The sequence below is a fragment of the Candida jiufengensis genome, assembly GCF_024610255.1.
Source record: "Candida jiufengensis strain CBS 10846 chromosome Unknown scaffold2, whole genome shotgun sequence".
NCBI classification, from domain to species: Eukaryota; Fungi; Ascomycota; class Pichiomycetes; order Serinales; family Debaryomycetaceae; genus Lodderomyces; species Lodderomyces jiufengensis.
This window is the reverse complement of record NW_026261561.1, coordinates 900564-925460: the sequence shown is the minus strand read 5'-3', so window position 1 is coordinate 925460 and position 24897 is coordinate 900564. Positions and strand designations below refer to the sequence as shown.

The 24897-nt window shown below is 27.1% G+C and overlaps 11 protein-coding genes across 11 annotated transcripts; 4 read left to right on the top strand and 7 right to left on the bottom strand. All coding sequences in view use genetic code 12, as the record gives it.

Moving 5' to 3' along the window:
- Nucleotides 1–1454: 1454 nt before the first annotated feature.
- Nucleotides 1455–3869, bottom strand: KGF54_003451 (protein serine/threonine phosphatase; the record flags this gene model as incomplete). The annotated part of the gene is made up of 1 exon (XM_051764041.1): nt 1455–3869. The coding sequence occupies one exon, from the start codon at nt 3867–3869 to the stop codon at nt 1455–1457; it is 2415 nt and encodes an 804-aa protein (XP_051619511.1).
- Nucleotides 3870–4867: 998 nt separating this feature from the next.
- KGF54_003450 (putative endodeoxyribonuclease) lies at nt 4868–5863 on the top strand (the record flags this gene model as incomplete). The annotated part of the gene is made up of 1 exon (XM_051764040.1): nt 4868–5863. One exon carries the CDS (start codon nt 4868–4870, stop codon nt 5861–5863), a length of 996 nt encoding a protein of 331 aa, XP_051619510.1.
- A 31-nt stretch (nt 5864–5894) lies between these two features.
- On the bottom strand, nt 5895–6641 carry TPI1 (triose-phosphate isomerase; the record flags this gene model as incomplete). The annotated part of the gene is made up of 1 exon (XM_051764038.1): nt 5895–6641. The coding sequence occupies one exon, from the start codon at nt 6639–6641 to the stop codon at nt 5895–5897; it is 747 nt and encodes a 248-aa protein (XP_051619509.1).
- A 512-nt stretch (nt 6642–7153) lies between these two features.
- Nucleotides 7154–8239, bottom strand: KGF54_003448 (uncharacterized protein; the record flags this gene model as incomplete). Its single annotated transcript, XM_051764037.1, has 1 exon — nt 7154–8239. One exon carries the CDS (start codon nt 8237–8239, stop codon nt 7154–7156), a length of 1086 nt encoding a protein of 361 aa, XP_051619508.1.
- A 976-nt stretch (nt 8240–9215) lies between these two features.
- FBP1 (fructose 1,6-bisphosphate 1-phosphatase) lies at nt 9216–10253 on the bottom strand (the record flags this gene model as incomplete). The annotated part of the gene is made up of 1 exon (XM_051764036.1): nt 9216–10253. One exon carries the CDS (start codon nt 10251–10253, stop codon nt 9216–9218), a length of 1038 nt encoding a protein of 345 aa, XP_051619507.1.
- An 813-nt stretch (nt 10254–11066) lies between these two features.
- KGF54_003446 (uncharacterized protein) lies at nt 11067–11735 on the bottom strand (the record flags this gene model as incomplete). Its single annotated transcript, XM_051764035.1, has 1 exon — nt 11067–11735. One exon carries the CDS (start codon nt 11733–11735, stop codon nt 11067–11069), a length of 669 nt encoding a protein of 222 aa, XP_051619506.1.
- A 448-nt stretch (nt 11736–12183) lies between these two features.
- On the top strand, nt 12184–13623 carry SEC61 (translocon subunit; the record flags this gene model as incomplete). Its single annotated transcript, XM_051764034.1, has 1 exon — nt 12184–13623. The coding sequence occupies one exon, from the start codon at nt 12184–12186 to the stop codon at nt 13621–13623; it is 1440 nt and encodes a 479-aa protein (XP_051619505.1).
- Nucleotides 13624–13838: 215 nt separating this feature from the next.
- On the top strand, nt 13839–14585 carry KGF54_003444 (uncharacterized protein; the record flags this gene model as incomplete). The annotated part of the gene is made up of 1 exon (XM_051764033.1): nt 13839–14585. One exon carries the CDS (start codon nt 13839–13841, stop codon nt 14583–14585), a length of 747 nt encoding a protein of 248 aa, XP_051619504.1.
- Nucleotides 14586–14708: 123 nt separating this feature from the next.
- STD1 (Std1p) lies at nt 14709–15884 on the bottom strand (the record flags this gene model as incomplete). The annotated part of the gene is made up of 1 exon (XM_051764032.1): nt 14709–15884. One exon carries the CDS (start codon nt 15882–15884, stop codon nt 14709–14711), a length of 1176 nt encoding a protein of 391 aa, XP_051619503.1.
- A 3576-nt stretch (nt 15885–19460) lies between these two features.
- KGF54_003442 (sucrase/ferredoxin-like domain-containing protein) lies at nt 19461–20198 on the top strand (the record flags this gene model as incomplete). The annotated part of the gene is made up of 2 exons (XM_051764031.1): nt 19461–19586; nt 19806–20198. The coding sequence occupies 2 exons, from the start codon at nt 19461–19463 to the stop codon at nt 20196–20198; spliced, it is 519 nt and encodes a 172-aa protein (XP_051619502.1).
- A 77-nt stretch (nt 20199–20275) lies between these two features.
- SAP3 (aspartyl protease SAP3) lies at nt 20276–21424 on the bottom strand (the record flags this gene model as incomplete). Its single annotated transcript, XM_051764030.1, has 1 exon — nt 20276–21424. The coding sequence occupies one exon, from the start codon at nt 21422–21424 to the stop codon at nt 20276–20278; it is 1149 nt and encodes a 382-aa protein (XP_051619501.1).
- Between the last annotated feature and the right edge of the window lie 3473 nt (nt 21425–24897).

Below are 24897 nucleotides of genomic sequence, written 5' to 3'. Positions count from 1 at the left end.
TTTACAACTTGAAATATAATACAGATCTATCCAATAACTTCGCCAATTGTAACTTCAAATATCATTTTAGTTAAAAATCCAGATTCCATTATTAAAAACTTCATGATTTTTTGTCATTGGAATAAATATTAAATATTTCGTAATATGCGAAGAAATATAATTTGAGCAACCTAATATATATGTATAATCTAATCTACAACAATCTAATTTTTAACAATTCACACATTATGATTTATCTTTAATTTACTAGCACTTCTTAATCATACACTTGAATTATTTTGATTTAATTGATTTGATAGATTTATCGGTTCCTTCTTTTCACCTTTATGATCATACGCGGCATCATTTTAAGTTTCTTTCTATTTAAAAATCATCCACAACAATAACCGATAGCATTTACTATTACTACTAATGTAGTAACTATAGCAGCTAATCATATAAAAGCATAAAAATAATCGATAAAAGAGCTTTTATACCAAAATCAACTACAACTTTTTTGTTTTTTTAGCAAACGCTATATTCACCTGCAACTGATGCAGCACTAATTAATGCAATTATAAAATTTTATAGTTGGAAGGTAAATTCAATACTGATATATTGACAACAATTACCTTCAGTCCTAAAATCATTTAAGTCTTACAAAAGCAATAGATATCAACGCAGAACAAAATTATCTATAGCTAATGTGTCGAAGAATAACTTTCGCATAATTCAAAAACAAAATGTAAAACGCTTTTAAGTATAATTGAATAAAATGATTAGAAGTTTTTTGCAATTTTCATAAACAATGGGATTTCGAATTGTCTATTAAGTTTGATTGAATACAAAACTTTTTGTTAATGACAGAAATGATCTTCTCATGCGAAGCTTTTTTTCTGGATATTTTATTTATGTTTGTAGTTAAACTTTTTAAGTCTACTTTTTAGCTCAAATTTAATTTTGATTTTGTGCTCTTATTTGAAACAGACAATTTTGATTTTTTGATTGATGCACCCTTTTCTTTAATGAGTTTATTTATTTAGCTTCAATTTTTGTAATTTAAAAAATTTTTGAGACTTTGTATGTATCATGTATAAAATTTTAAATGATACAATGATTTTGATGTTTAAAGAGACAGACAGAGAAAGGTAATTATAGATTTAAGTAACATAAAAGAGAAATTATGTTAGAACTGTTGCACCAATTTGCCATCTTATAAATTTTAAACTCATATCTACGTTATTCTGGAAATGAAAAAGAACAAATTAGTTTACGATATATTAGTTTCGTTTGCTGATCCTTTAGTCTATTGTCTTTTACAATGCCTCAAAGTGCTTCTTCTTTTATTGTAATTAAATTTGTGAAAATTTATGCTTAACTTACACTAACATTCTTAAAAAATGAGAATTAAATCGAATATTAATACATTAGTTCATTATATAGCTATATATCATTACAATATTCATTAATTAAAATTATTCATCATCTAAATCATCAAATCCATTAAGTAATTCTTTTTCCAAATCATCAGCATCCAAATTTAATTGCTGGTCCTCATCATCTTCATCTTTGCTTGTTTTTCGTTTTTTATCATTATATCTTTCTTCTTCTACGTCTTCGTCCTCTTCCTCGTCTTCATCTACTTCTAGTTTTCTTTTCTTTTTATACATATCTTTAATAAATGAGTCATGACCATTACTTTTAGTTTCGTTTTCCTCATCATCTTCATCCTCATCTTCTTCATTTTCGTTATCATTTTCATCTTCATCTCCATCTTCTTCATCACTTAAACCAGCTAAGAAATCATCAACTTCTTGATTAGCTTCATCTAAATCATAATCTTCAAATATTTCTATTGAGTTTGATCTAACACCCATCGAATCTTGATCATCACCTTCAATTAAATTCTTTTTCATTTCTTCATTTTTTCTTTGATGTTCTTCTAATTTTTTAAGGTATTTATCAATTTCCAGCTGTTTAATATTCCATAATTTTGAATCATTTTTGGATATTAGATATTCATCTTCTTTAACTTTTGACCATGAACTTAAACATGAAAATAACCAATCTGGATTTACAATTTTTAATTTATCACCATATAATTTATTAGCAACTCTTACTTTAAATGTTGGACCTGAATTTTCAGTTATGTCTTTACATATAACATGAGTAACTTCTGGAAATACTTCATTTACAACTTTTACTCCAAATTGTTTACACCAAATTACAATATCTGCTGAGTTTAAATTTATACCTAATGGTATAATACCTGAAAATAGTATTGTTATACCTTTTAAACATTGACTCTTCATGTAGGGTATTATATTAGTTAAGTCTGGTTTATTTGTTTTTGTGTACTCCTTATAATATTCTGTATGAATATTATTTAATACTTTATTCAACGAATTTAACTCAGTATCATCATCAAATAATAAATTATCTTCTTCTTCTCCTTCTTCATATTCTGATTCTTCATTTTCAGTGGTTGAGGTTTTATTGTTTAAATCCAGTTTATGTTCATGTAATTGTTCTAAATCATGTTGTAATTTAGCTAAAGGACGATCATGTTGTTGTTGTTCAATTGATTGGTTTCTTGTAATTGATTGTTCTAACAACAAATCAGTATTACCTTCTCCTCCTCCAAGTTCTAGTATTCTTTCTACTGGATTTGAAGTTACTTCTTTTGGATCTTCTTGAGTCGGTATTTGTGATTGAGTATTTTGTGATTTTTTCTGTTGTGATTCTTCTCCATCTTCGTCGTTTTCTTGTTGTTGTTGTTGTAGTTTTGAATTTTCTGCTGCTGCTTCTAATTTAGCTATTGATTTTCTCTTTTTTATCGGACCAATTAATTGACCATTCTTTTTAGGTAAAAAACTTGAATTAATATCACCAATCCCAACGAAGAAATCGTATGGAACAACTTTTATCAAATTATTCTCCCATTGCCATACATCACCTCTATCATCAATTATTACAACCATTGATTGATCAACTGGAAATAATCTTTTCAAATTTTTATGAGTTAATGAACCACTTTCATCTCTACTTAATATACGATCACCAAAATATTTACCATCAGGGTCTATAATTTTCGCTATAGCTAATGCATAATTTCTTGTTGCCATTGTATATATATGCATTTCATATTTATCATCCATATTTTTCAAAAATTCAGATAATCCAGGACGTACTTTTACATAATACCAACATTTTGTAGGAGGTAATTTTGGACCAGTCCAACCTGGTGGTACTATTGGATCTTCTTCGAGACAAAAAGTTTTAACATCTTTAACAGCAGGGTAATTTGGATTTGATGGGTCCAGTTGCCATTCTCCAACAGTTGGATCAACAGTTGCATGTATAACAGTTTGATCTAAATCAACTACTAATATTAACTTTTTTTCTTCATTTAATCTATCAGTTGTACTCAATTCAATTTTTGCTGCTTCATCAAAACTTATCTTTAAACCAGTATTATCATGAGACATTGATATAGTTGCTCTATCTTCATAATCATAACCTGAATAATCTTTTTCTTCTTCTAATGATTTCCCACATAATGCACATAATCCTCCATATTGAACCGTATGAGTACATGCTTCTTTTATATGTAATATTTCAATGTCATTATGTAAAATTTCTTCATTATTAAATACATTAATATCATCAATTACCCCTTCAATTGGACTTTCAAATGTACCAATTCTCTCAACTCTTACTTTTTTTGGTGGATCTTCTTTTGAATTTGGATCATCTTGATATACCCAATATTTATATTTGAAAATTTCTTTATGTTTAGGTATTGAATCACCTTTTGAACATAATATAGATGATATTATAACAGGAAATGGTAATGATGATGGTAATTTTATTGGTGTCAGTTCAGACATCTTGAAAACTTATGGGTAGACAAAAGATTTTATTGGTAAGTGACTTGATCTTGATATTTAGACTCTATAAGTATATGTATAATGAACTAAGATATTATTATATAGTTAACAATTGTATATATATTAATTGATTGAATTGATATTTTTGCTTGAATTAAAAATCTGGTTATTGCATTTACTTTTGTTTATTTGTTTGTTTGTTTGTTTGTTTGTATTTTTACATTTCGGAAAAAAAAAAAAAAAAAAATTAAAATCGGAAAATTTATTTTAAAGTCCTAATAAATTTAACTTAAAGTATAAAGAATAGAATAGGATAATACAAATCACGAAATGCAAAATTTATCAAAATTTACTTTTACGAAAGGTTAATAAAGTTTTAAATCTACTGCCACTCAATGTTGGATCAATAATCATGATAAGATGTAACAGAAACAATTTATTTTGTAAGGTCAATGAAACAAATTTACTTCGTTGACTTGTAAGAGCAACTTAGTCGATAAAATCTTTTTCTATCCCCATTGATATTATAAAGTTTCTTTTTATACTGCAGGTTTCAAAAGCCCCAGATTAATGCAAGCTAGTTAGGTCTCTCGCTACAAAACAAAAAACTAATAAAACAGCATATAAGGTAAAACAGAGTTTCTTTGATGAGTCAAGGTCAACTCCACCTTGAATGAGCGAAAGTATCTCTCTATTGTAGGATTGTACGAGCACTTCTTGAGACGGGAGACCAAACATATTCAATGTAGAATACTTTATGTGAGTTACTACCTGAATAAATTAGTCTTTAAAAAGGTAAGAGCGGCAATGTTATTGAAAAACACTGATCTTGTTGGACGCTGTTTGAACTTTCAAGAGCATAGAATATAAAATTAAGGGGTTTGCAAGGTTAAATCAAATAATACCCCCTAAAATAAAAGATCTAATTAAAACCAAAATATTATAGCAAAACTAAAATATATAACTTGAATACTATATTTTTCACGAATAAAAGATAAATGCAAAAACAAAAACTAGATGAACCAGTAATAAACTTATCAGACAATCATTGTCATTTCCACCCAGAAGCTACAATTGAACAAACTTTGAAATTTTCAAATGCATTAAATAATTGTAAATATGAAATTCCTGAGAAATTCTTTCATGTAATGACTACTCAACATATAGATTTAGAATGTATGAATGTACTATTAGAGCATTTACAAGATAAAAATATTATAGTACCTTATTTCGGAGTACATCCTTGGTTTAGTCATTTATTCTATATGGGAGATGTGAAACCTAATAAAATTGATCATTATACTCAAATTTTAAAACCTGGTCCAAGTGATGAACTTTTACAATATCTACCTGATCCAATGAGTATGAAGAAACATACTGCTAAAGTAATGGGGCTTATAGAGAAATATAACTTGAAAGTTTTTGGAATTGGAGAGATAGGTCTAGATAAATTATTCAGAGTTCCAAATGCTGGATTTTTAAGTAATCCTAAATATACAGACATTAATGAGACAGATAAACTTTCGAATTCAAGAGTTAAAATTGAACATCAAATGTCGATTTTCAGGTATCAACTAGAGCTTGCTAACCATCTAAAAAAGCAAGTATCAATTCATTGTGTGAAAGCCCATGGGATACTATACGATGAAGTAATGAATTATTCAGATATTATAGTTGTGCTACATTCATATACCGGATCCATTGATCAAGCTCAAAGGTGGTTAAAAACAAAGAAGAAAAATCTTTACTTTTCATTATCAAATTGGATAAATGGTGAAAAACAAGAATTATTGGAATTACTAGCGAAAAACGTTAATGATAGTCAAATTTTAACAGAAAGTGATATTTACATTGATAGATATTTCATATATCATAAAGAAGAAGAATATTTCAATCATTTAATTGGAATTTTTACAAAATTAAATTCTTATAAACCTATAAATTCATTACAACTTAAAACTAATATGTTAAATAGTCTTTCTATAATAGAATAAATAATATAAACAATATTTTTTCTCTTTAGATTTATAATCTTGATTTAATAATACTAACAAATTCTGGTTTTAATGAAGCACCACCAACTAAGAAACCATCAATATTCTTTTTATCTTTAAATTCTGGTGCATTTTTACCATTAACTGATCCACCATATAAAATTTGAATTTTTTCAGCTTGATCTTCACCAATAGTTTTAGCTAAATGTTCTCTAATTTGTTTATGAGTTTCTTCAGCATCTTCAGGAGTAGCAGCTAAACCAGTACCAATAGCCCAAACTGGTTCATAAGCAACAACGATTTTTGACCAATCTTTTATAATTTTTGAAACAGCATCTAATTGTCTTGCACAAACTTCTAATGTAATACCTGATTTTCTTTCATCTAAAGTTTCACCAATACATAAAATAACTTTTAATCCTTTATCTAAAGCATATTTAGTTTTTTCAGCAATAAAATCATCACTTTCTTTAATTATAGTTCTTCTTTCTGAATGACCAGTTAATGTCCATTTAGCACCTAAATCAACAACTTGTTCAGCAATATTTTCACCAGTGAAAGCACCACATGCTTTATCAAAAACATTTTGTGCTCCAACTTCAACAGTTGGTTGTTTATTTAAATCAACAGTTAAACCTAAATATAAAGCTGGTGGACATATAACAACTTCAACATCTTTTGGTAATTCTTCTGAATTTAAATTTTCAACAATTGATTTTACTGATTGTTTTGTACCATTAGCTTTGAAATTACCTCCAACGAAAAATTGACGGGCCATTGTGATTATGTATGTATATGTTTAATTGATATAGAATAAATTGAGTATATCTAAGATATTAAAAGATCGAATCAATTGAGTTGTAGAAAGCAAAGAATATATAATTTTAAATATGTTATGAATCGAATTGAAAAATGGAGAGAGGGTGTATGAAAAGTAGTGTATATTACAACAGGTGGTTTTTACGCATTATAATTGTCCGGGGATTTTATTTGTACGGAAAATTATTATACATGTGAATAATTAGCAGGTCTTATATAATGCGAATCTTTTTTCACGCAGACTTAACAAGATTGAAGCATCACTTGAGACGAAAGTTATAAATCTTTATTCTCTATAAATACATATATCCACTTCTACTTAATTCACTATTGATTGATGATGTATGTAACTCCGAATATCTTCGATGACTAAATTGAATGATTTAGAAAGTTGTCAATTGAGCAGTAAAGTAATAAAGTAGGTAAATGAAAGAACTTGGATGTTACTTGAATATCTAAAAATTCTTATCTCTATTCTGCGAAGCCATTAATATTATCAACACTTTTATATCCTATTTCGGCAACCAAAGGGATATGATCAGAAGGAAATTGTTCATTAGGAAATCCAATATCATTAGTATCCATATAATCAGGATCAACTTCCCCCAATATTTTATTTACTTTAATATCATCAGTTATGAAAATATGATCAACAACATCAGCAAATTTTGTAACACAAGTAGTGAAATGTAATTTTGAATTTTCAAATAATTCTTGATATACATTTCTTAATTTTATTGGATTTTCTATTATTCCATCACTATTTATTAACGCATTATTTATTCCATATTCATGATTTAGAAATTCTTTTGATTTAGATATATCTAATTTTCTTTCTTGAATTAATTTTATAACATCTGAATTAAAATTTGAATTTAAATCTCCTAAAAATAATACTGATGAATCCATTTCTTTTCTACATGAATTTAATTTGTTTAACAATAGTTTAGTTTGTATAATTTTAACATCATTATACTCGGGACTCCAATATAAATGAGTATTTGTAACATATAAAATCTTGTTAAATCTTTTATCATGTAATTTCAATATTATCCCCACAGTATTTCTAGGTATTACTCTTTTCAATAAATCATTAGTTAAATCATAATTTTTTTCATGTTTTAGTATTTCTTCTCCATAATTTATCCTATGTTCTTCAATTACATCAAATCTTTCAGTATTTATAAATATTGCAACTCCATCAGTATTTTCATTCGAATTATATTCAGGTGATGATTTTTGCATATAAAAACTTTTAAAATTTTCATTAGGGAAATTTTTACTCCAATGTCTTTTATATACATAATATTCCATTTCTTGAAAACACATTATATCACAATTGAATTGTCGTATTGTTTGATTTATCAAAGGAAATCTATGTTTTGTCCAATCTAAATCATCGGGATTATTTTGTTCATATACATCTCTCCATATATAATGTCTTGATAATAAATTAAAAGTCATTATTGAAAATTTATTGTCTTTATTTATAGATGATAATTGATTTAAATGAACCCATTTTCGATACTTTAAAGCATCGTATTTTTCTTGCACCATTGAAAATAGATATTTTGTATTTGTTTGTAAGAATTTAATGATTCTCAAAAAGTAAATTATTTAATAGAAGATATTCAATTGGATAATTATCAATTTTTTGGTGTAAATAACACCTGATGAAAACCTATAATTAAATGTATTAATTAATTGATAAATCTGATATCTTAAGAATATTTTTTGCTCCGACTTATTAATATTATAAATTTGAAAGTTTTTGTACCATTTAAGCGGTAATAACAGGTAACTATTTAATTCAATTTCATTTTATAATATTTCCGGATTACGAAACGATTATGAATTTATCCGATTTCAGTTACCTGATAATCATCGTAGCATTCTGAATGTGACATGCAATGAGCTATTTGATCTCTTGCCTCATATATATTCAAAAAGAAAAGAAAGAGAAAGGCTGGATTATGATATAGTTTTATACTTTTATTGTTTAATCTATATTATTTTCTCTTTATAACCGATCCGTAATAAAAAAGAAATGTAGAAGAAATGGTTTATTGAGTTTTGCAATTAATTGTACACTTTCAATGAGGTATACAAACTTAAGTTCAATCGGAATAAAGCTATCGCTATGCTTATTCATTCAAACTTTACTTCAGAAATTAATAAACAAGTAAAAAATGAGTGCTCGTTTGATATTAAAAAATACCTTAACAGAAAAAATTTCAGATTGTTTCACAAAATTAAATTAATCTAAAATGAATTAAATTTATCCTTCTAACCGAGATAATTTATATATTGATCTTTTGGATAACGTTTTAAAAATAATCAACTATTGTATTTAGATTATTAAGAACCTCCAGGATTCAACACAACACTATTTTATGTAGATGTTTTAGAACTAGTTGAATATCAAGCTAAGAGTACATTACCTGTAACATCTACAACAATGACTTGTCAAACGTGCTTTTTATATTAATTGATTTAAAATATTAAATATTAACCTATGTATAAATTAATTTGCTTAATTTTTTGGAATATATTCAATAAATCTATCAATTTCACCTTCTGAACCTAACCAAATACCCGATTTATCATGAATTCCCTTTGGTAAAATTTCCAAAATTCTTTCACCTTTATCATTAATAGCTTTACCACCAGCTTGTTCCAATAACATTGCCATTGGGAAACATTCATATAAAATTCTTAATTTACCATTTTTTGATTTTGTATCAGCTGGATAACTGAAAATACCACCATATAATAATGTTCTATGAATATCAGCAACCATTGAACCAATGTATCTTGCACTATATGGTTTACCTTTTAAATTATCTTGAGGTTTTTTCAAATCTTCAACATATTTTTTAACATATTCTGGCCAATAATAAGAATTACCTTCATTAACTGAATAAATAGCTCTTTGTTTTGGAATTTTTAAATTTGGTTGAGTTAAAATAAATTCACCTAATTGAGTATCTAATGTAAATCCATTAACTCCATTACCTGTTGTTAACATTAAATGAGCTGATGCACCATACATTGTATAACCTGCAGCAACCATTTCTGTACCTTTTCTTAATACATCATTTATTGAACCTTTTGAATCGTCTTTTAATCTATAAATACCAAATATAGTACCAACTGAAACACCTGCATCAATATTTGAACTACCATCAATTGGATCAGTACAAACAGCATATCTACCACCACCTTCAAAAATAATTAAATCTTCTTGTTCTTCACTAACTAATACTTTAACATTATTTGAAGATTTCATTGCATTAATAAAAATTTCATCACCAATAACATCTAATTTTTTTTGAACATCACCAGTACTATTTGCAGTACCTGAAACACCAATAAGATTAACTAATTCAGCTCTTCTAATATTATGAGCAATAAATTTAAAAGCAAATTGCAAAGAATTTAATAATAATGATAATTCTCCTGTAGCATTTGGTGCTAATTTTTGTTGTTCTTGTAATATAAATCTTGTTAATGTTATTATATCAGTTTCAACATCCATTTGTTTTGAAACAGTATCATGTGCTTCACTCATTATGTATTAATTTTTATGTATTGATTGAGATATATTGAATTAAGATAAAATTTATCAATTGAAATTGAAATTGAAATTGAAATTGAATAAATCAAAAAGAAAAAAGTTGTTGATAAAAAGATAAATAAAAAATTCGATAAACTATAAATTTATTTAAAATATATCTACCCCATATTAAAATTTAATTAAATGGTTGAAAAAAAAAATCACTAGATTTATTTAAGCTTGACAATTTTAATATGAGAAAAACAAATAAAAATTAACGAACGAACTTCGAACTAAAAAAATGATTTAATTATACATGTGCTTTTATTTAGTCTTTGCCCTAACATACCGGGGCCATAGGTTTGTGGAAGTATAATTTCTCAATACTAAAATTATATCTTACCATTAATATTGGATAGCAATTTGCCGTTAAATTTGTGTCTCAAGTATATTTTGTTTTATGATGTAAGTCGAGATAATATTCCCGGGACTGATTAATAAAATACAAAAACAAAATTATAAAATTTAATTGTTGTACCTATTACGTAATTTATTACTTAATGAAACATTTAATTTTGATTTTTCATAAACTTAGTAAAGAATATACGGAGGATAATTACCGTCAATTAGAAAACAAAAGTTTGTATTTTAGTCAAGACAGAGTCTAGAGGAAGATCGCGACTTCAATGTAATTTTAATTTTTTATTGAATGCTATTAATGATTCAAAAAATGATATATAATAGAGCTGACATTATTAAATACTAGCGGTGCTTTCAAATTCCTTCATTTATTCCGTCGACTAATTTGCAATATGTATCAGTAACAAATTATGTTTTATTTGAACTTTGTTGTTGTTGCCTTTGTTGATAAATTGATCTATTTATTTCAAATAATAGATCAACTGTATTATGCAGACCATTAGTACTGTTGTTCGTATTGTTATTATTATTGTTGTTAGGGGAATGACTGTTTTTCCCATTATCTGCATTACTATTGTGTTTATTATTTCTTAATACATTTTTAGGTTGAAATCCTTTATTTGAATTTGATTTAGTTGTCCATTGATTTGTATTTTCTAATGATTTATAAATTTTATAATTCTCTTCATCTTTATCATTTTTAGCTGATTTTAAATATGATTGATAATTCGACTGTAAATAATTTATAATTTCTTTTGAATTGAAATTGGTCGTATCTGATTGTGATTGAATTTGTAATTGTGGTGATGCATGTGAGGATTTATCATGAGACTGCTGTTGTTGTTGTGCTGGTGGCGTCGATTGCTTTTGCTGTTTTTTGTCCGTCGATGGTGTATTAGATGAATTCTGTTGATGCTGTGATGTAGTAGGTGGCGGCGATTGTGAATGTGCTTGAGTATGTGATTGAGATGATTTCTTCTTAGATTTCTTTTCGGATGATTTTGGTGTTTGATGTGATGGTGAGTTTGATGGTGGTGGAGCTACATTTGCTAGTTTAGCGGCCCAATCTGATGCCATTTTTTGTTCTATGATATTCAAGCTTAAACTAATTTGCTTAGTAGACCAATTTGGTAACAATACAATAATATAATTTGTGATGTTAGATAATTTTTCAAACAGAACTGCATATAAATCCCTAAAAAAGTGGAAAGAGGGTTTCAGTTAATTACTTAGTCGCGTGTATTACCATAGCTTACTTAATTAGGAAGTCAACGATATCTCACACTATGTTGACGTGTTACAATATTTTTTTCAAGTTTTTCAGGTTTCAATTTATTTTTTTTTTCACGAACATTATATAGGAATTTAAAATTGATCTGACGACCAAAATTATTTAACTTTTTATTTTATTTTAAAGTTAAGAATTATACAGTCAAAAAATCAATACAATTTTATAATTTTTCACTCAAACTCATCATATAATATTAAGTTCAAATAATCAATCACATATACATCAATAATTAATATGAGTGGGTTTCGTGTATTAGATTTGGTAAAACCGTTTAGTCCATATTTACCAGAAGTTATTGCTCCTGAACGTAAAGTTCCATTTCAACAAAGAGTAATGTGGACCATAATAACATTAATGATTTTCTTGGTGATGTCAGAAATTCCATTATATGGTATAGCATCAACAGATTCAAGTGATCCATTATTTTGGTTAAGAATGATGTTAGCATCAAATAGAGGTACATTAATGGAATTAGGTATATCACCAATTGTTTCTTCAGGAATGTTATTTCAATTATTACAAGGTACAAAATTAATTCATGTTGATATGCAAAATAAAAATGATCGTGAAACATTTCAAGTTGCTCAAAAATTATTGGCAATTTTATTAGCAATTGGTCAAGCTACTGTTTATGTATTGACTGGAATGTATGGTCCTCCAAAAGATTTAGGAATTGGTGTTTGTTTATTATTAATTTTACAATTAGTATTTGCAAGTATTATTGTTATTTTATTAGATGAATTGTTACAAAAAGGTTATGGTTTAGGTAGTGGTGTATCATTATTTACTGCTACAAATACATGTGAACAAGTATTTTGGAAAGCTTTTGCACCAACTACAAGTTCTTCAGCTAGAGGTACTGAATTTGATGGTGCAGTTGTATCAATGTTTCATTTATTAGGATCAAGAAAAGATAAAAAAAGAGCATTGATTGAATCATTTTACAGACCGAATTTACCAAATATGTTTCAATTAATTGCTACAATTTTAGTTTTTTTCATAGTTGTTTATTTACAAGGTTTTAGAATTGAATTACCAATGAAATCAACTAGACAAAGAGGACCATATGGATTATACCCAATTAGATTATTTTATACTTCAAATATTCCAATTATGTTGGAAAGTGCTTTAGCTTCGAATATTTTTATTATGTCACAATTATTATTTGTTAGATGGCCAAATAATTTCTTTATCAAATTATTAGGTACTTGGGATGCAAGACCTGGTTCAGCTCAATTATATGCTAATGGAGGATTAGCTTATTATATTCAACCACCATTTAGTTTTACCGAAGCTCTCTTAGATCCAATTAAAACTACCATCTACATAGCTTTTGTTTTAGGAAGTTGTGCTTTATTTTCAACTACATGGATTGAGATTAGTGGTACATCACCAAGAGATATTGCAAAACAATTTAAAGAACAAGGATTAGTTATTGCAGGTCATAGAGAAACTTCAGCATACAAAGAATTGAAAAAAATCATTCCAATTGCTGCTGCTTTTGGTGGTGCTACAATTGGTGCATTATCAGTTGTTTGTGATTTAATGGGAACTTTAGGTAGTGGTACTTCAATTTTGTTGGCTGTTACAACTATTTATGGATATTATGAATTAGCAGTTAAAGAAGGTGGATTTAATAAAGCTTTAGTAAGTGGCTATTCTGATGGTATTTAAAGTGAAATAACATTTGATGAAGTAAATATTAAATAAAAGGAAGTGTATAAATTTTAAAAAATAAAAATTCCAATTTTTTTGTACAGTGAAACTTGAATTTTGTAAGTGTTTTAAATTTTTCAATTTTGTAACCACTTTTTTCTTCTGCTACACTTTAAAAGTCATCTCCTAATAAAACAAACTCAAGGGTTTAGTAAACATATCAATACAACATAATGGCCAAATCACAACATAAGCAACAAGAGCCAACAATAGCTGAAAGTTCAGAGACAGAATCATATACATCATCAAATAAATTTCCTGCACAACATAAAAATCCAAATGATGATAAGTCACTAAATGAATTATTCAATGATTTACAAGAAGAATTAAATAAAACATCCACCAAACCAACCCAATCCTTAGCAACAAATACCTTAGATTCAAACGATGATTATACGTCCATAAATTACGATTTTAAAAATTTAGAAAAAAAAATAAATAATCTACCTAAAATTCAATCAAATTTCGAATCATCATCACAACATCAAAACCCAATAAAAAAATCATCATCAATACGAATCCATGATCCAGTAGTATCAACAACAAAGGACAAATCATCGAAAAAAGCAGACGCTGGATCAAAATGGTTCAATATGTCACAACCAGAATTAACTCCTAAATTAAAACAAGATTTACAAATTATAAAACAAAGACAAGCATTAGATCCAAAAAGACACTACAAGAAGCAAAAATGGGAAATTCCACAATTTTTCCAAATGGGTACAATAATAGAAGGTAATACTACTTATTATAATAAATTACAAAGAAAACAAAGAGGTAATAATTTAGTTGAAGAAATTTTGAATGATGATAATACTAAAAAATATTTTAAACGTAAATATCATGAAATTCAACAAGATAAAATGAGTGGTAAAAAGAATCATTATAAAAAGGTTAAAAATGATAGAAAGAAATTTTGAAAAATCCAAATGATAATAGATTTCATAGTTTCGTAGAGAATTTCAGTTTTTATAGATAAATTTAATCCAAGATTCAGCTAATTTTTCAAATACATTTTATATTTTGTGTATATTACTCTAATATTATTCAAGACCAGCTCTTTTAAAAACATCAGATCTAACTTGTTCCCATAATAATTTTTTATCATCTTTAGATAATTTTATCTTTTTACCATTATTATTACTAGTAACGTAATTTTTTTGTTTAAATTCATCTAATTTAAATTTATATTCTTGAGCAGTTGTAGCAGCAGCAGCTAAATTTATTAAGTAATTTCTTATTGCAATTTCTTTAAATTTAAATTTTAAAAATCCTGATTGTGAACTTAATAATGAATTATTATTATCTTGTGGTGATCTACTATTAATTTGTAATAATCTTGATTGTTTTACTGATATTTCAGCTACTGATTTTTTAAAATTAATATCTAAATTATGTTCTTGATATAAATTTGATTGAATTAAAGTAAAAATTAATTCAGAATCTGTTAAATGTGGTTGTATTATTATTATATTACATTTTGATGCTAAATCTCCAATCAATTGTGGTAATATGGTTTGATTATATGATATTGTATCTGATGTTGATGAAACGAGTGGTAATTGAGTTAAAATTAATTTACATCTTGTTACATTTAAATTCCAGTCTATTAAATAATTTTCATTGTCGTTTTGATACGATAAGTTGGAGCCTAATGATATTTTGTAATATTCTTCTGGATCTTGTTTTGATGAATTTATTGATGTGATTGATGATGATGAGGAGGATGGGTTAAGTAATAATGATGATTCATTGCTATTTTGTAGAGAATTTAGTTGTTGTTGTTGCTGCTGCTGCTGTTTGTAATTGAATTCTTGTGAAAAATGTTGTTCATGTAATACAATATCATTAACTAATTGTTCAACCGTAGTAGTCATTTGTTCCAGATCTTCAGGAATTGTACCTGTTGAACTTGAATATATAGAAGGAGCGCTTCGTACTGATCTTTTACCAGTTGAAGTTAATGATGAGAAAATTGAAGATGATGAAGAAGATGATCTATGCAGTGATTGATAAGACTTATATGAATTTTTTAAAAATTGTGAAGGTGCAGATCTTATAGATAAAGATGATGATGGTTGTTGCTGTTGTTGTTGAAGTTGTATATTTTGACTTATTGATGGTAATTGATTATAAATTGCATTTCTTGCATTTTCTTTGAATTGTGATGGTGCTTGTTGTTTTTGATGTAGACTATTTGTAAATGGTGATCCGTACATTGTGTATTGTTTATGATTTAAAATTCAATGTGGAAAGTAGTGTCAACTTATTAAGTTAAATAAGATAAAGTAATTATTTAACTCGATGCAAGTATAATTTTATGTGAAAAATTAATAAAGGGTTTGAATTCTTATATTGTTGTATATTTGAATAATTTGAGTTTTGAAATGTAAGATTGATTTATTATATCCTGCGACATGCAACATAAAACGACTATTATTATATTTCCAAACAATTGATGAAGTTAAGTGAATAAAAGAACGAAAAAAAATTAGTGTAATTGAATTGTTGATGTAGTCTGAAATAAAAAATTTAATTCTTAAAGTATTTGTATAATTTGATTTGTTATTTGACGTTGATATTATTATTTTTATATTTCCACTATCTTCTTATTAATCTTTTGTTATAATATATTATTACAAAATCCTAAATCAAAAAATTTAATAGAACTAATATTATAATTGAAGTGGTGGGGTATAAAATTTTCCCAATAACACAAAAGAAATTTTTTTTTGTTGATAATTAAATAAATTCTTTAGATTTCCCAAATAATTGACTGTTGAATGTTGATGTAATAATGGAATGGTTATATCAATACATTAAATATTCATCAAATTCAAACGTTATGAAGAAAGAAAAAGTAACGTTAATAAATATAATTTGGTTTGTAGAATTGAAATCGAAAATGAGGATTTATTTAAATTGTTTTTTATTATTTTTTATTAGTTAAATTGAAGGAACAATAGAAAAATGAAAAAAATAAAAAATAAAAAATAATAAAAAAAAAAAAAAACAATTAAAATTTTTTAAAAAACTTAAACTTAAACAAAAAAGGATCATTCAGATTTTAATTCTTCCGATAATAATATATAATATATTAGAAGGACTTAAAATGAATTTAATATTCTGTAACCGTTTTATTACAAGATGAAGATATAAGTCATTATTCATTCTACGAATGAATTATTTAAAGCATAAATATATGAAAATGTCCAAGAAATGAGGTTGAATAAATATTTGATCTTTTGAAAAGATTTTGGTTATTTTTTACTTTTCTCCTATTCTAATTTTTGATTTTAATCTCTCTCTTTTTTTGTCGGATTTTTTTTTTTTTTACTACTTTTCAGCTAGTTAAACAAATTTATTAATAAACGTAAAATTTAAATATTAATCAAAAAGATGTTTTGTTCCATCACTAACATATGATTTCATAATATTATATCAATTATTACTACTATTAATTGTTCTTTTTCTTTCCGATCGATATTCCCCCACATCTCTCCAGTTTTTTAAAGCTCCAGATTTTTAGTTAAATAATTAAAATGTTTGTTTTTTCTATTGTTTTATTTTTGTACATAAACATAGCACATAAATTGTTCGTAACAACTTTCATAATGTAACGAGAAAAAAAGGCAAAAATATTTATCAGTTTTTTCTGCATACATAAAACGTTTGTGGTTTACAATTTATTATTTTATACTCAATTAAAAGAAAGTCGAGAATTGTTTTTCAGAACTACAATACAATAGGAAGAACGAATTTGGTAATTATTGTGTAGAATTTTGTTTTCTGATCACCTTGAAAGCAAGACTCAATAGCAAACTACAAGATTCATAAGTCTTATTGTTGTTGATTAACAATAGATTGATTACGTATAATTATTTCTTATTATATTTTGTTAAATCAATTAAAATATTATTATTACAAAAATATATTTATCTCTCTTGTAATTTGTGTTTGTCGGATTAATTATTTTTTTGCATTTTGTGTAATTATTTATATCGTTTGCGTACAAGATTTGAAAAATAAAAAATTTTGATATGTCAAACCATTTCTAAACTTCTTAATATATTATACTATTTTATGCGAATTTACTTATTCTGAATCCCCCAATTCTTTTCTCTGCTTCGTAATTTTCTTATTTACTCCATAAATAAGTTAAATCTGCAGTCCCCAGTTCTGCCATCTCTCTCGGAGAATTAATATTATTTAGTTTTTCCGAGATGATAGTACTCTTAATATAATTTATCAAGTGTTGTTATTCCTGATTAGTTATTAATGCATAGTGAAATTTCACTAATTTAATTTGTATGGAGTTTTCATACTATTTTCCAAATCTTTCATTCTTTTTACACTAGAGCTTGTAAGGTAGGAATATTCTCAGATTCTCATGATTATCTACTCCTTTAGTACAATTGACAGTTTTGTAATGTGTGCACGCTTTTCTGATCTATTAACATAGTAGAGAGAAAAAACGATATTTTGTAGTATTAGCTCATTTATCTACTATATAAGATTCTTATAGTTGTCTTCTTGAAAAATTTCTATGTTTATCTAATGTCCATCTATATTGCAAATATAACAAAATAAATTAAATTTAAGAGGGAGAAAAGTTACTTATGTACTCCACTTAAATTTTCATAGCTGTTTATAACAAAAACCCAATTTTAATATAATTTTGTTTTTGTTCGGTTTGTTGTTCTTTTTTGTTATTGAAGGATGATCATCATTTATATTGTTCAATTCAGCTCAAATTAGGTGTAGTAGTTACAGGTCTAGCTCTTGGTGGCATTCTATCTTTTATTAACTATGTAATCATTAATTCTTTTTAAATCGTTATCTCAAAACATAAACTTCAATTTGATAGTACAAAGACTTGATTAAGAATGCAAAAACGCTAAGTACATAAAGAGATCAAAATTTAGGTAAAAGATTATGCACCAACCTTACAAACAACAAAATAAAGTATTTCATTCTTTCAAACCACAGGCTCTCATCCTCACATCGAGTTACGATGAAATATAAGCTAGACCTATTCTTCTCTTTGTTTATATGTCCTTTGAATAGCAAACCAAAAATTTGAACCCGTAATCATGCGCTAACTAATGATTCTTTGATACATATATCCTTTTGATTTCTGTCAAGAAAAGGATATCAACTCTAGTTTTACAAAAATTACGAGGTTTTTAGAATACATTTTATACTTATTTTTTTTCTTTGATCTTGTTGCAAATTTGAAAGCTACACAAAAAGCCAAAAGGCTTGAAAAATTTAAGAATAACAAAAGATTAAAATTATTATTATATAATATTTAAACAAAGTATCAAAAAATATCAATATTGATTATAGTTCAATCATTATACTGAACCAGATCATAGAAGAAATAACGCTAAAAGAAATAACGCTAAATGGAGAAGACTATAAAATTATAATATCATACAATCACAAGATAAAACAAAAAGCTCCTCCGGTAATTTCTGGTTTGACCGAAAAAAGTCTCATAACTAAGTAATTTTGAAGTATCACAAACTACAAAATCAGATAGAAAAGAAAGTAAATTTGACATGAAGCTATTACTATCCCATAGATCAACTTCGAAAATGTTCAATCAGCTAAGACCAAGTTCTATTTAAAAGATTCACTCATCGGCAATTAAATGGAAACTCACAGATTCAATAAAAGAACTCAAATATGATATTGGATGTACTTTCTGTCAACCTAAGCTACCACTGGAAAAATAAATCAACTTTGATGAGCCATTAAACAAGAGTTCAGCTATTCCAGAGAGACACATTATGGCACCAACTATTGACAACCATAAAATGAATCAGTTTGATTTCAAGATTGTAAATATGCCAGGTACATTAGCTCATAAGATTCATGAATTGAAAAGTAAGTTAGTCATGAAACCTGGCGTATCTGTGTCTAGTATCATTTTAAAGAAACATGATAGTGTTTTAAAGAGTTTTGGTGTTAATTCAAGTGGTGGGACCAATGAATAGTTGGTATTTATCTATCCCGATATGAAAGCTATAAAATCTGACTTGGATCATACTGATCAGTTTTTGAAAAAATATAATTAGCTTGAAACAGACCAGCAAAAAGTGTATAATCCTTTCTTAACTTCCGAACAAAAATAGGAACTACAAAAGAAGAACAATGAAAATGACATTACGGTAGATGACTCAAATTTTGAGGAAATTCCAATATGCAAAGATTTAATTGTAACATGTGGATATGCAAAAAGAGACATAAGATCTGGTGAACTAGGTCCATTCATTACAAAAGAGTTTGATCAAGTATTAAAATCAAAAGGGCTAGCTGATGAAACACATCTAGGTGAGATAACTCATGTCGGGGGTCACGCACTCGCTGGTAATGTCTTATATTACTGCAAACAATCTAACTCAAGTCGAGGCTTTATATGGTATGGACGTGTATTTCCTCAAATGGTTCAATCTTTTGATGATACTATTATCAATAAATCAAATGTAAAAGAATTATTTAGAGGTAATGTATCCAAATATGAATAAACTCAAAAAAATTGTATATATTTATAGATTTATGGAACTTTTATAAAAACTTTTATTTATTCGAAAGTTCAGTTATATCAAAACCAGAAATCGACAACATTTGAGGCAGTAGCATAATTGGCTTGAGCTAATCCAATTTTCAAAGTATCTAAATTATAAGCGACATAAGCATTTTGTAAAAAAGTGTCACCAAAAAAGTTACCTGAATTATCATTATCTTCCAAAAAAATTCTTGATCGACACATATTGTAACCTTGATCAGTGAACAACAAAGTATATGGAATTTTAATACTAACTCCATCAAAGTTGAAAGTTAAATGATCGTCGAAATTTACAGAATCACAATATGTATATCCAGAGTCATCAACTCCTAATGCATCCAAGATTGGCCTACCAACTGAAGGAATCAATCCAATGTAGGTAGTACCTGAATCTAAAGCTGCATTTATTTGCAACTCATGAGTAGTTCCATCTGGTAAAGTGTAAGATTGAACTTGAACTCCAACCCATGGATAATTTGCAACATCCAAAATAGTTAAATCACCATCATATTTTGCTGTATCAACACCACCAAATAAAATATTTCCTGATTGAGCATCTGGTTTATTTAAATATAATGAATATGCTGCATGATCAATTATTCCAGCATTTTTCAAAGCAAATGGGAAATTTGGATATTTTTGAGGAGTGTCTTCTTGTTTTTCTAATCCTATTCCCAAAAGACCACTGTATTTTCCATCTTGTGTAATTAAACCAAATTGTAAATTTGGTAATTTTGTACCATCAGCAAAATAATAATCATCAGTTGCATAATATCCAAATGCATTACTTCCGTCAACATAATTGGCATAAATTGGAATTGATAAATTTTTGTAAGTTGTTGAAGTTTTTTCATTAAATGTTCCATAACTTTTACATGACACTCCGTTTTCACATGTAACGTGTGTACTTGGGAACCATAAATTACTCAGACCTGTATCAAGAGCAACATAAAGTGATTGTTTGTTTGAACCCATAGTGATTTGAGTTTTATATTGTAAATCCCTATATTGAATTTGTATTGTTTCATCTCGTGATTGTACTGGAACACCTGTATCGTTATTATTGGTGAGAACAACATCAAATGATAAGTTCAAAGTTTTTGGAGCTCTTTTCTCTAATGGAGCAGCTAAAGCAACAGAAGCAACAACTGTTTGAACAAGTAAATTTATTACAGAATATTTCATTATATTTGGTATTATTTGACTAATTCATATCTGACAATTCAAGTTGTTGGATTTTATCCCTTATTTATAAAAACCTTTAATCATTGTCTTGTTATGACTAATTTTTTTAAATTCAAAGTACATAATACAGAACACGCTTCATATTATTATTAGATTATGTCGGTTTGTAGCATTTTGCAATAATTCGAAATTGGAAAAAATTTTGAACAATAGTAAATATTTTCAAATAGCTACAAACCGTAGGCATTTTGTTGGGCTTGAGATAAGGAAAAAACTAGCATTTTTCTTCAACACGGAAGCATTAATATAAGGTATACTTTTTAAAAATTTTCACTTAACAAGGCATCAAATAAAAATTGACTTCGCTTTAAATGCATCAGGTATAAACCTTTGCATGATCTGTAAGCAGTTCGTACTTTCACTCTAACCTCGACTTATGATTAATGAAATACTCGTTATAACCTTTATTAGTAAATAGAGTAATACAAAATCCCTGTCCAGTATATTCCATTTGTTTGGAAAATCAGATTTCTATTTTCAGGTTGCAAAATCAAAATTGTTGCAAAAGTCAACAGCAAATTTCGCTCAAACGTTTTTATCAACAATTCTCAAAATACATAACCATGAGAAAGTATAAGTTTTTGATTGCTAGCCAAAAGATTTTGATATAGGCACTTGGTTGCTGATGAAAAATTTTTTAGAAACAAGTTTACGTAAGATCTGCAATCAACGGTTTTATGCAAGGTACAAAAGTGATGTAGTGAAGGACTAAATTTGGATAAATTTAAACCCGTTGATAAATTGACACACTTTGAGGCCGTACAATTATAATTTTATCAATACTTATCTATCTTTCAAGTTTAAATGTTTCAAAACATGAAATTTTTGATTGTACAAAAAAATACACTAACCATAATTTATTCTTATCCTTCCGATTGGATTTTGTGACTTGAAAAAAAAAAAAATTAGAACAATAGACTACGGATGATAGGTGATATCTCGAATGTTAACTGAAGACGACTGCTTACATAAAATTTTCTTTTGAATGGGGATAAATGGGTATTTTGTAAATTCAAACTTTAAAGTTCCGGATCGCTAGTAAGATTTACGAAATTTGAAGTGAGGCCAATTTTTTTTTCAAAAGTGTCACGTAAATCTACAATAGCTATAACGCTTTACGTGAAATTGAAAGTAGTGACATGACACAACATTGATAAATAATTAGTAACATATGACACAACATTAATAAATACCTACTGACAATTTGTTAGACTTCTATGATATTAATTTTGACAAGATCTTATAAAGCTAATAGAAATATGAATATGTTATTCATATTTCATGGGTATAACTGAACATTGAGTTTTATGTATTTTGGGGAAGATGGGTGAAATGATTGAAGACTGCATATTGTATGATTTTTGCTATAAAACATTAGTAATTTGTGTCAAATTAAAAACAAACAAAATATGATGAAGTAATCGGAAATTAAGGTCCGAAAAGGAAAGGAATAAAAAATATGGAAAATTTTTTACGAAGAAAGTAAAGAAAAAGAAGGAGCAAGGGACCAGAAAAATAGATCCATAGAACCACATAGTGTATTAAGAGTCTTGTAACCTGTATTTGTATATTGAAACTAGATAATCATTTGACGTCATATCTTCTTCGTCTACAAGAATTCATCAAAATATAATCTTTTTTCAAAAAAAAAAATTCAAATGATTATGTGATAATCTTACTCAATAAATAGATTATCAAAACATACAATACAAACATAACAATCAATAAATATATAACTAGTAATTAACAAGCAATTACCTAATATGAATAATAATATTTTAATTCGACTCATAGTTTGTTGTCTCTTAATCATACATAAAGTAATATCAATAATCTAAATATATATATATTGGTCAATGTCAAGAATTTCAATATCACAGTTCAATAATTCGGACAATACATAATATGTAAACCTGCATTACTTAGATTAATATCAACAACTATGGGCTTGTATGCATTATTCTAAGTACCACTTTTTTAATTCTTCATCAGAAAGTTTTCGCTTTCCGGCCTCGATCGTCGATAGGCAAATACTTTGAGTAAACTTTTTCAGGTACTTGTTTGATTGAATCATTTGTTTTGGTGTTAGTTCGGAGTTGCATATTAAATGGTTCAATTTAAGTCGAAGTTCTCTTGCCCCCTGCTATCAGCCAAATTCAATTTCATTCGATTTTTTGAAAAATGTTCCCCATTGTTCTTCTTTGTTTTGTAATTCTCCACTCCGTTCATTTGGTATGAGGCATGATCTACTTGTAAATTGATACAAAAGATCACAATAATCAAGAATCTTTTATAACAGTCAGATTAAGTACCTATTGATAATTGAATAATTTTTATATTCTCGATCTTCAACTTGGTACGAATTTAACTAACTTATACCTTCTTCAAATTATGATTACAAATTAATCTCCGAATAAAAAGAAAAAATGAGATCAGACTATTTAACTCGGAGATTGGTCCAGATTTGGTGAAGTTTGAGGAACAGGATCGGATCTCGTAATTACTAATTCTGTTCAGTTTACGGGATAAAGATAGTAAAATATATAATTGTTGTCTTCGGTTAAAATTAAATGGCGGAACTTAACCCATCGGATAATACGTTTTTTTCAGCCTCTACGATGAATTGACAATAGATCCAGTGTCTCACTTGTTTGTTTGTGTTTTTGACCAATTTTAATAGCCATAATGTGATTCAATTCTCGACAATAATAGAACAAATTCTGATTTAGCTTGTGCATGAATTCACAACGCTCTTTAACTGTAATAAGCTACTTTATCAAGAAGAAATATTTATATGACTACTGGAAATATTCTGTGAGTTTACCCATAAAAAAACAAACATAGCTCGTCAAATTAAGGTTTTATAAGGCTAAAAGTACAACAAGTTAGTTTTTCTGTTTACTCAGCCGTGACTTTTTAAAAATTAAAGATGGTTTTCTGTATTTACTACGTTAATTCAGCTTCATAAAACTAAGTGAACGACTTTTTTAATCGAGGTACTAATTTAAGCTGTCAACGATTACACTTTGTTACAATTGTTGTCAGATCCGACCTGGACATTTTCAATTTTTTTAATGAAAATAAATATTACGAAAATTTGTTTTGAAGTTTGTTCGGAAAGTTTTAGTTTAATTTTTTTCTGAAATTAAGATTAATTACACAAACTTAGATCTATTAGTTTAAAAGAAAATTCGGATATTTTTTAATCTTTGACAAAGTTGTAAAATTTAGTGTGAAACATGTTTAAGAGTTTGACAATCCAGGCTCGCTATAGAAGAAGACACTTAAGTACAATCATCATCCTTTTAACGGTAATAATTGAATCTTTAGCCTCAAAATCTAAATTCATACACACCCTTATTGATGAAATCATGTGGAACAATTGGAGCGTTCGAATCCTTTCTGAGAAAAGG